The sequence below is a fragment of the Mangifera indica genome, unplaced genomic scaffold (assembly GCF_011075055.1).
Source record: "Mangifera indica cultivar Alphonso unplaced genomic scaffold, CATAS_Mindica_2.1 Un_0023, whole genome shotgun sequence".
In the NCBI taxonomy this organism is placed as follows: Eukaryota; Viridiplantae; Streptophyta; class Magnoliopsida; order Sapindales; family Anacardiaceae; genus Mangifera; species Mangifera indica.
In genome coordinates this window covers 272,355-284,274 of record NW_025401115.1, presented here as the reverse complement: position 1 = coordinate 284,274, position 11,920 = coordinate 272,355, and the positions used below count along the sequence as shown (strand labels likewise).

The following is an 11,920-nucleotide window of genomic DNA, read 5'->3' as shown; positions in this document are numbered from 1 at the left end:
TGTGTGTTTACATATATATGTATGTGTGTGTATATACATACATATATATGTACACACACACATATATGTATATACACACACATACATATATATGTGTGTGTGTGTGTGTGTACATATATATATATATATATATATATATATATATATATAAGGCACATACATGACACATAGGCCCCCATTCTGAGACTTATATATGTCTAGAGGGTTTGCCTATGCACCTTCGAGACTTAACTCTCTCAGGTGTGTCATGTGTGGGTGGGATAATTTCCACCCATACATGTAAACCATGTACACCCGAGAGATAAATCTTTCCCTAGTGGACCATGTATGGGTAGGATAAGTCCCACCTGTACATGGTAACCATGTACACTCAGGAGATAAACTTCTCCCTAGTTACCATGTATCACCTATACATGGTAACCATGTACACTAAGGAGATAAACCTTTTGCTAGTGTACCATGTACGGGTGAGACAAGTCCCACCCGTACATGATAAACATTTACCCTTGGGGGCATGTGTGCCTCAGGTGTACATTGTACGAGTGGAATAATTTCCACCCATACATGTACATGCATAGCCCATGTAAGCTATCTTTTGGTCAACGCGTATATTCCCAAATCAATTCTCCATGATTTTTGACATTCAACCCAAAATCATAAGATTTCAACATCAATCAAAATATGATAAAATCCTATCATTAGCTAATTTGAATGTGGATTTGAGTCAATCCAACTTAATCCTATCTATTTTTGCAAACACCCTTAGCCTTTATGATTATTACAGTAAAGGCCTAAAATACAATACAATATGTTTCAAGTCCATAGATCCTTCCAAGATTCTTGATTCTCTATTCGAAATTTGAATTGAATCTAATTTAGACAATCCTTATACTGCCAGAGTTCATAGAGTCTTTTTATGTGTGACCATAGGCTCCCCACTAAGTCGATAATGTTCGAATTCATGTTAAACTTTCAATTCAACATTCATTTAAACATGGATTAAGAATGGTCTTTAGTAAGACATCATGACTACCTAGTTAATAGAGGTCAACGTGTGACTTTTTTTAACTTGTTAATAATACGGTTACTTATACAATTTGATTATTTCATCATATGATATCTCTTCGAGGTGAGGGATAGATTAAGTGTCTCTCTCAAGGGTCTCTGAATTACATAAACTGATTTCTATCAATGACCGAATAATATTGAATCAAATATCAACTTAATCCAATTGTGAACACAGATTTAGTTGATCATTGACATATATTAGTAAATCTTAACTAAGATATCAAATTCCATGATTGAAAGTGACGAATCCTTTATTGATCTACTATTGCTTCGTACAGATCTCAATATGACCAATCGTCATCTTTCTGGTAATCATTTGATTATACTATTTTGGATTGATGTTAAACCATATCGATCTTTATGCAAGACGATCTAATGACCTTAAGTCTAAGAATTACATGTATCTTCGTTCACTAAGAGAATATTTTCAATAAACACTTAAGGCGTGAGAATTGTCTACAATGTATACCTATTTGTTGTACCAAGTTATCAAGAAACAATTTTGACACGTGAGAACTGTTATCGTTTTTCAATGAGACTGTTTAACACTATGATAATTCTATGATTATTACCCGTACCCTTGGTCATGGGAATAACAACGTTACAAATGTTTTTATAATACTCACTTAATGTACACATAAGGTAATCATGAACAAGTGTCATGCACTGATCCTCTCGCCTGATTCAATTATTCTTATAACATTTGTCTAAGTATATATTAATTAATATGTTATAATAGATAGAAAGAAAACAATGAAAAATTACAAATATGATTTTTATTAATAAATTTGTATTATCATAAGGATTGACTTTAGGACACTAACTTCAATGATATATATTGTATCATATCAAATTTTGATATAATTTAAAATATGTATTATTTTTTATATATATTACATGATATATATTACATATTATATAATACTGATAATTACATAACCTTTATAGGGGATATTTGTGCGTACATATATTAGATGCGTCCGTGAACTATACCACACTATGTTGAATTCTCATTGTGTTGTGTTAAAGCTTGTCAAAAGGCGAACCTTGTTGGTCATGCCAATCCGCGGCCTGGCAAGGCTGAAGGCTCTAGGCTCTAGGCCACCCCTTTGTAGATCTTCGGCTGGGTGGTTTACGTGCAGCAACCCGCTATTATATTTATTTATTATTTTTAATTACTTTTTTAATATTTTTCGTCAATTGTGTAAACTAGACCCATATAACGAGTCTAACTCTAAGACCCACGGTACGGTACAACCCACATAGCTTCTAGGGCGAGTGCCACCCACAAATTGCGGGACGCCCATGCTGAACGCCCCGACCCTCATGACATGTGACTATTCGAAAGAAACAGCATCGTAGAAGGACAAACCCAGCCGTCTGTTGATACCCAAGAAAACAAGAAAAACTGAACACAAACACTTCCTCCTCTTTTCTATAAGAATTCCATTTTCTTGTCTCTTTATCTTCCCTGTGGTGCGCTTTATCAGTAATTGTTTCTCCCAACACTCAGTTTTTACCCTTTTAAATATATAAAAAACTGTTTGCCATTTCCTTTCGATGAATTGAAGTTCATAGTAGTTGAAACGCCCGGCGTTGGCAGGCGTACTATTTAGTTTCATCTCTTTTGTTGTGTTGGTTCTGGGTTGGTTCTAATCCAGTTGAGGGTTAGTTACCGCAATTGCCGGAAATTATCATCCAAATTTTCTCTCAAAGAATTATTATTTGCTTTTGGGGAGTACAGTGATTTGGGTTGGAATAGTTTAGGTTTCTTTGAGTTGTTTGATTTTTTAGAAGAATGAGTTTATATAGTAGTTGTTGCATTGCATTGTTTTGTTCTTCATTATTGAAAGGGTAAGGGTAAGAGTGTTCTGAGACCTATATTGGTTTCGTTTGGCAGGGATGAGAGTCTTCATTGTTCTCTGAAGAACCCTAGAATTAGCATTTCTAACAGAATTCATTTATTTTTATTTGGACGAAATTGTTTTTTGGAGAAGCCCTTTGGAATTTAAGTTCTTTTTCTTAACATGATTAAGAGGAACGCTCTAGTTTTTGACTTAATTGGTTGATTGGTTGGTTGGTTGATTGATTTATTAATTGAAGTTGTTTTTGGCTCAAGAATTTGTTGGGTAAAGGAGTAAAAGTGTACAGTGAGAACATAGAAACCCTAATTTTTTCAGTGTACAGAACATTTAGGAAAATTTGGGGTTTCAGAATTTTTATTGATCCAAATCGTTTTTGTATTTAGTACGCGGATGTGAGTGGGATTTTAAGAAACGGAGAGTGGGTTGAAGGTGAAATTTATTGGGTTTCCGAAGAAACTGAAAGTTGCAGTTTAGTGAACTTACGAGGAAGAAGAGTTATTATTATTTTTTTTTGGGTTTTCTTCTATGTGATCATGTTTTGTACTCGTGATGGAAAGAAGTGAGCCTGCTTTAGTGCCAGAATGGTTGAAAAACAGCGGAACTGTTACTGGTGGTGGCCGTGCAAGCCAGCCTTTCGGGTCACAGAATTTGTATCCTGGTAAACTTGTTTACTTGACTTATAGAATTATTCACCTAATGTTTGGCTGCAGTTGAAGTTAAGGATGGAAATGATTGATGAAAATTTGAACCTCTATTCAATGTTTTATGGTTTACGGGTGTCTTGTTAAGGCTTTTGCAGCTTTAAGGGGTTTATTGATGTTTATTAAAAAAGTATCTCAAATTCTGTTCTGAGTGTCATCATCTAGATGCTTAATTTCCCACGTGCTACGGAATAAAATTATATTTTTGCATGCCGTTTCATATTCATTTTAGCTATCATATTGAATTAATTTGAGCTTTCTGATTGACATTCAGATAAATATCCTAATGATGTTTCTTTTTTGTAGATGGTCACTTTGTGTTGAAGCATGAAAGGAATAAGTCATCTCTGAGTAGTGACTATGATATAGGCCCCACAGTTGCTTCTGGTAGGTCTACTTATTTTCGCCAGAGTACCAGTAGTAATGGTTCTACTCACCTGCCATCATTTATTAGTTTTGGTAGAAGTTATTGTGATAGGGATTGGGAGGACATTAACAATCATTGTGATACATATAAATCAGGTTTGGGGGATCAACAGCACTATGAACTTCCTGATTCACTGGGTAGCATCTTACTAAGTAGGTTCAAGAAAGAAAAATTGCAAGGTTCGCTGCCAATGACTGGAAAACAGGGTGACATGTGGCCAAGGAAGGTAGCAAGTCACTTGACCAATTCCAATAGAAGCAGTTACACCAATGGCAATGGTTTCTTTAACCGCAGTACTGTTGTTAGCAATGTGGACAAAATTGCTTTTGAACGGGACTTCCCTTCACTTGGAGTTAAAGAGAGACAAGGTGGCCCAGAAATTGGAAGAGTCTCATCTCCTGGATTGAGTACTGCCATTCAGACAGCACAGACTATTGGAGGTGATGTCTGGACTTCTGCACTAGCAGAGGTACCAGTGATTATGGGAAACAATACTACTACATCTATGCAGCAAAATGTTTCTGTAACCTCAGCTTCTGTGTTTCCAGCTCTATCAGTGGGACTCAATATGGCTGAAACATTGGTTCAAGGTCCTTCTCGAGCTCAAACACTTCCCCAGGTAACTTTGATATATTTCTGCATTTATAGGCATTTGTGAGAACAAATATTCATGCTAACATGTTGTCATGTTGTTTTGTAGTTGTCTGTTGGAACTCATAGGCTTGAAGAGTTGGCTATTAAGCAATCAAGGCAACTAATTCCCATGACTCCATCAATGCCTAAAACTTTGGTAAGAGCTGAATGGCCTTTTTTTATTGTAGTCTTCCACTTTTTTACGTGTAATTTTTTTTAAAGATTTCCTTTGCACATTTGGTAGTCTTCATGATGGACTTTAGTGAGAATACTATAATCATATTTCCCTTGTAAGGCTTAAATATTGTGTTGAGTTAGGGCGTAGACTAGATATCTTGAATCTTGAATTTGTTAATACTTCTTTTCTGACAGTGTGAATAGCACAATTGCTTGGTACTGACTAGCCTTTCAGTCTTTATTGTTGTCAACATATTTATTACTCTCATAGCAATCATCGTCATTTTCAGTTGAATTGAACATTTTAAAGTTTTGTGGATAATCATAAAATATGGTTGAGAGATGTCACATAATGTGCTCTGTAATATCAGTTTGGAGTAAATTTTATATTTTACTTGGAAACCTCTCCCAATTGTTCAGTGCAAATACTAGTGTCCTTCACCAGTGATGCCTATGTGGATAAACAAAGTTGTATGCTAATCAATCAGTGATCTTACTAATAAACTGATATGCTCGTTGTTATACACTTTATATGTTTTTTACTTCTGATATGGTAAATACATAAAACATCTGTATGCCATTTCTTTGTGCCTATGTTTTGTATGATTCAGTGCAAGTTACTTTGTATCTTGACCTAAAGAGTATGGTTTAATTAGTCAATTGCAACTGGAAAATCTCTATTATCAGTTGTTTCTCAATATCAAAACAATTTAATGTCATGTAGAAGAAGTGATGACTTATTCTGGAAATTACCTTTGTCTAACAAATATGAGCGATTTTCCTTTTTAATTAACTCTTATGTGACTCCAGTTTTTATTAGCTAATTTGGAATACAAAGTTGACCAATTGCTGGCCCTGTAATTAAGTGCAATTAGCTTCTTGCTAATTATTGCCTCATTTTTCATGGTAATTGATGGTTTATCCTGGTGTTAGAGCTCCATTTTGATGTGTCTTTTATACATTTTGATTCCTAAATATAAAACCACGCTTCAACATGGCTAGGCATGGTGTGGCTGCCACGAGTTGTTCAAGCATGTGCATGGCTGACAGCTGTGTGAATTAATTAAGTGGGTGGCTCTTTCCCCACCCTCATGCTCACATGGTGCAGTGGTTGTTCCTCTGCCTGGCATGGCACAGTAGCCACTTATTACCCTGTGGATCTAGCTTTAAAGCTGTGAAGAGATTAATGAGAGAAAGGGTTTTAATCTCTTCACAACTTTACAACTTTGGTGTGGCAGCTGGATCCACACATATATTATGTGAGTGTAAATTTTTATTTTGTTGTGGAAGACTCTCTTTCTTATTCTTATGATAGAAAGGCCCGTTAGTTGGCTTTCATGTGTGTAGGTTTTACTTAGAAAATTTGCATTGGGAAATATTTTGCTTTGACAAACATTTCACAAGTGTTTTACTGATTTTGAATATATATATCACTTATTTATTTTATTTTGATGAGTTTATTATTGCTTGCTTTTATTTGTAAGGTAAGATTCTAAATTCAATTTAATTAGAAACTATAAATCTCTTTTATGTTTTAAGTGCCAGTGCTACATAAATTATTCTGTTAATTTTATTGCCCCTGTTCTGTGTGAAGAAGGGAGAAAATAGTTGGTGCTCCTTGTGTTTATTTTCCCATCTTGCACTATGTGCCCACATCTGAGCCCATGACTTGTTAAATTAAAATTTAGATGTTAAACAATTTTAAAGTCATTCTATCGGTCATAGAGTCAGAGGAGATGGTGCTACCTGAAATAAGGTTTCTGATAAAAAATTGTTTTGAATGTGATTATCAATCTTTAAATGCATGACATTTATTCATCATTAGGGAGGGGTGCAGTTGGTTTTGTCTATTTTTTTTGCTAAAGAACTTTAGCAATGAATGACTGTTATTCATGCTTTATTGAATATCTAAATTTTTCCTGTGTATTCATAGTGCATGAGCATATTGGTGGTGTGCCTGTTCTTGTGCACACCTGTCGTTGCATGCTCAAGTGTGTCAAAGTCATCTATTTGTTCGCTTTTTGAATTAATTTACAAATCCTTTTATCCATGTTAAATGATGAAGTAGGATAGTACCTGTTGTGAAGTTGGGAGTTTGTATGATAGAGCCGATATTTGTTTAGATTACTGTGGATAGAAAAAGTATATATTGTTTGTCAATTTCTCGATAATGTACTAGTTAATCGATGAACCTACATTAACAAATGCAGGTGGAAAATCAAGGAGTATAGTGAGAATCTAGTTAAAAGTTAGTGTTAGAATATCATGTTTCTTTTTAATTATGGAATCAGAGTTTGAAGACGCTTCCTTGGGGAGAGATAGATAGATAGGTCATGATTTTGGCTCTGCCTAGTGCTAAGAATATACTCAGAATTGCAGACTTGTAGATAATTCTTAACAGCTAGCCTGTAAAAGTGCTTCTTGTCATGCTATATTTGTTAAGTACAGATGACATTTTTTTAAGGGAAAATATAATTGATGGGTGATATTAAGGTTGTGATTTCTTTGTTTCTCTACTTGTTTATTGTTTTGGAGGTCTTGTTTAATTTTAGTCTGATAAGTACCTGTTCAATTTTTCCTCAAAACACCATCCAAGCTTCACCAAAGCTAACGATCCACAGTTCCAACCAAATTTTCCACACCTCAGCAACTCACAAGAAGATAAACTCAGCCAAACTCACAAATGAATCAATATTAAAGGCATGGCAGTGAACCTAGAAAGCAGAATACAGTATTGAAGTAAGTGAAATTCAGTCAACCGCATTATCATGAGCAGCTGAGAACAATTCAAGGGTAAAGAAGACCAAAGATATCTGTGTTGATGGAAAATCAAGTACTTACAACCACACTTCTTTCACAAAGCTACAATCAAAATTAACTCTATAAACCAAACACAATCCTGGCTTTTTAGAGGCTAGTCCTCTCTGGAGGATAACAATACTTGAAGAAAAATCTAGATTCTTGTCTAATCTACACAATTCTTTCTCTCCCTTTTATTTCCACATTAAAACGGTTTCTAATCAAGTCCCAGTCACATCCAACCACCTGGCCTTCCAGATTTTTCTTGGATCACACCCTCAGGTTGCCTGATGTCAATGTTTTGGTGTGGTGATGGGAGTTTTACAATGAGAACCGCCTGTGACTTGCATTCAAAGTCATGATTTGATTATTCTATTCTTTCATAAGGGGGACAAATTCCATTCATACCCATTGTTTGGATTTCTAATTGTGTTAGTCATCAAACAAACCTTCATCTTCTATTTTCTTCATGAATCATATTAGCTTCTTCCCTTCTTAAAATCGTAATGCTCTGATACCAATTTGATACGTACATGTACATGTTCGATTTTTCCTTAAACACCACATGCTACAGTCCATGATCAATATCCTTGAAGTCATCCAAGGTTCACTACAACTAACAATCGACATGTCCAATTTAGTTTTCCATACCTCAACAACTCACAAAAAGAATAAACTTAGCGAAACTCACAGATGAATCAATATTAAAGTCAGGGCATTGAGCTTAGAAAGCAGAATACAATATTGAAGCAAATAAAATTCAGTCAACCATATTATCATGAAGATAAGAACAATTTAAGAAAAGAAGAAGATGAAAGATATTTGTATTGATGGAAAATCAAGTCCTAACAACTGCAATTCTCTCACAAAGCCACAATCAAAATTAATTCCATAAACCAAACACAATCCTGGATTTCTAGAGGCCAGTCATCTTCAGAGGGTAACAATACTCAAGGAAAAAAGTCTAAATTCTTTTTCTAATCTACACAATTCTCTCTCTTCCTTTTATTTTCACACTAACTGTTTCTACTGAAGTCCCAATCACATCCAATGACATGGTGGTCTAGATTTTTCTTGGATCATGCCTTTTACACCATTTGATTTCATGATGTCCATGCTTTGGTGTGGTGATGAGAGTTTTATCATATTCTTTTAGAATCTCTGTAAGTATTGTTGGTGTTGAATTGCCCCATATTGCCTTCTGAACTTAATAAAATGATGAAGTATAAGAAAGTGTCATGGAAGTTTATGATTGGGTTCTAATTGTCCTTACCAGATAGAAGATCTTTTTCCATTTCGAAAGATGAATAAACTTCTAATCACCCATTTATTCATTGTGGGGTAGCTAAATCTTTAACATAATGGGTTTGAAGCTCTATGGGTAAGGTTGAAGTTGCTATGAAGATGGTGAACTTGGGTTTCATTGTGATAATTCCTTTCCATATCATAATTTTAATTTTTTTTCTTGGGATTTTATCACCACATAATTGTGATCACCGTAAAAAGTGTTGAAAAACAAAAATAAATCCCTGGAAGTTTAGGGATACAATTTTAAATTAAATACGTTATATGTTTAATATGTTATTCATTCCTAGTTTAGCTGGATTCTTTCCTAGTTTATCCTGATTTTCTAGGACCAAATTTATTGCAAACTGTGTATATTTTTGCTTATTCTCTATGAATAAAATTAAGCAAGAATTATTCAATTTCTTAGTTCTTTTTCATAGTATCGATGCCAAGTTTTCTTGCTGATATTTCCATTCAGCATACTCACGTTATCACTTACATGGAAAGATGAGTTCACTAATTCGGCATACTCACATTGTCACCTACATGAAAAAAATGAGTTTATCAGTTTGACACACTCATATCATCACCTACATGGAAAGATAAGTTTATCAATTCGGTACACTTATCATCTTCTTTATGAGTTAATAATTTATCATCACAACAACCATAGAGCTGCATTGACAACAAGAATCTTTAAAAAAAATCTCACCTGATTTGGACCTTTTCTCACCAGATTGTCTTTTTTGACAGAGATGGAATATCTATTCAAAAAAGCATGTTAAATCAACAAAAATCCAAGTTGGGAATAGAAAATATGTATTCTCAAGTTTAGGGGTAAAATGTCAAATTAATTATAGTATATATTTTATATTTTATTATTTCTTAGTTTAGGTTGATTCTTTTCTAATTTAGCCTGATTTTCTAGGACCTAATTTATTGTAAACTATTTCTTCTTTATGAATAAAATCAAGCAAGAATTATTCAATTTCCCAGTTTTTATTTCAATAAGCCTTTTGTCATTTTCCAGTTCTTAGTTGAAGCACTTGCTTTATGTAGTTTGATAGTTTGAATTAGACTGGGCTACTTTTAAAATGAATGCTTATTAATTTGTATTCTTATGGCCTATGGGTGTCTTATTAACTTTTAATTTTGATCATTTGTGTATTAGATACTGGCTAGTTGGCTTATTCTTTTATTTGAACTTTTAGGTGGTCAGCCCTTCTGAGAAATCAAAAGCTAAGGTTGTGCCACAGCAGCAGCATCATCCATTACACACTATCAATCACATACATGGGGGCCCTGTAAGATCTGATAATCCAAAAACATATAATGAAGCCAGGCTCTGTGTCCTCAAGCCTTCACGAGAGCTGAACAGTGTCTCTTTAACCACAAAGAATTGTTTAAGTCCCACTAATGTGAGTAAAGTAGTGATTAGTCCACATGGCACTTCATCTCCTTCTGGTTCTGCTCTTTTGAGGAGCTCAGGCAACAGCCCAAAAAGCAGTTCCGGTCCTCTATGTGTAACCATTGAGAAGAGACCATCTCAAGCTCAGAGCAGGAATGATTTTTTCAATCTCTTGAAGAAAAAATCTTCTACTAACTCTACTTCTGCTGTCCCAGATTCCTCTGTGTCAGAAAAATCTGGTGAAATTGTCACAGAAGATGCTGGTGAATCTGTTCCTGTGAAGGTTGGAGATGCCCCATCATCGGATTCTTCCCCATTGTCAACCAACAATGGTGGCGGAATAAGTCACGATGACAGTGCTTATGTTGGATCTTGGGTCTGTCTTGGTAATGGAGAGAAACATTCAAGCCCTGATATGGTTCTTGATCCTGATGAAGAAGAGGCTGCCTTTTTGCGATCACTTGGTTGGGAGGAAAATGCTGGTGAAGATGAAGGCCTTACGGAGGAGGAGATAAGCGCTTTTGTTAAGGAGGTAACATCTCTTCTTTTTATCAACTTGTTCTCTTTGGTGGGTGATTGTCTATATTGTCATACACATTTTGTACAAGCAGGCATGGAGGTGTAACTTTGGATTTTTGTTGTTCCATTACAGTACATGAAATTGAGACCATCCTCAAAGCTTCCCCATGGAATGTTGGCCAACCAGGCCATTTAAACCCACAGGATGGATGCAGTGGCGGTGCTTTGTGTGAGTTGAAAGAAAGAAAATGTGGTTTGCGTTCTTGGTATTTTAAAGAGGTACAAAGGTTTGGCGAATTGGTTTTGTTTCGGTGTTGAAGATAAAAATAGTGATAGTTGGGGTTTCTCTTCCCAGTTTTTTCCTGTGACGGGTATATATATATATATATATATATATATATATATATATATATATATATATATATATATATATGTATGTATGTATATATGTATGTATATATATAAAATCATTATAAACACATTACATTTTTATATTTGGGGAAATAATGTCCATCATCCAATTTATACATGCATATATAACATGCAAATAAACAGACATAAATAAGTAAATATATGTGTTACACTTTGGGTACACTGAAAAAGAAAAGGTTTAGTTTAGTTTATATTTAGGGAAACAATGTCTGTCGCCCAATTTATATTCTTTTGTCAGGTTTAAGAATATCAATGGCATCAATTTCCGTTAAGGATGTTTGGCTGGGCTCATCTTTGTCGGTTCCTCTATGACCATTGCCCAAAAAAAATTATAAATATTATACTAAATTTTTAAAAATATGTGAATAAAAGTCGGTATGGGATAGGTCTGTCCCAGACCTGGTAATAGTTTATAAACTGACAGTTTCGATTTGAAACTATTAGTTCACAATTTTAAAAAATAGAAACCTTAAATTGAAATTGTTACAGGTCGATTTGTAATCAGTTTGAAATAGACATTTAATCGTGGGTTTTGGTTTATGGGTATGGTTCATGGCTCTGGTTTGGAGTTGACATTAAATTGTCAGTTTTGATTCATGGCTAT

The 11,920-nt window shown here is 34.6% G+C and overlaps 1 protein-coding gene across 2 annotated transcripts; it reads left to right on the top strand.

Annotated features, from left to right (window-relative positions):
- Positions 1–2,346: 2,346 nt before the first annotated feature.
- Positions 2,347–11,258, top strand: LOC123206079. 2 transcript variants are annotated; one of them, XM_044623196.1, is made up of 7 exons: positions 2,347–3,591; positions 3,941–4,021; positions 4,157–4,501; positions 4,610–4,680; positions 4,762–4,851; positions 10,169–10,897; positions 11,018–11,258. In XM_044623196.1, exons 1-7 carry the CDS (start codon positions 3,483–3,485, stop codon positions 11,078–11,080), a joined length of 1,488 nt encoding a protein of 495 aa, XP_044479131.1. In that variant the 5' UTR covers positions 2,347–3,482; the 3' UTR covers positions 11,081–11,258. The 2 variants fall into 2 exon arrangements, with proteins under 2 accessions (XP_044479131.1, XP_044479130.1); XM_044623195.1 differs by having other exon boundaries at positions 2,348–3,591; positions 4,157–4,680.
- Positions 11,259–11,920: the final 662 nt, after the last annotated feature.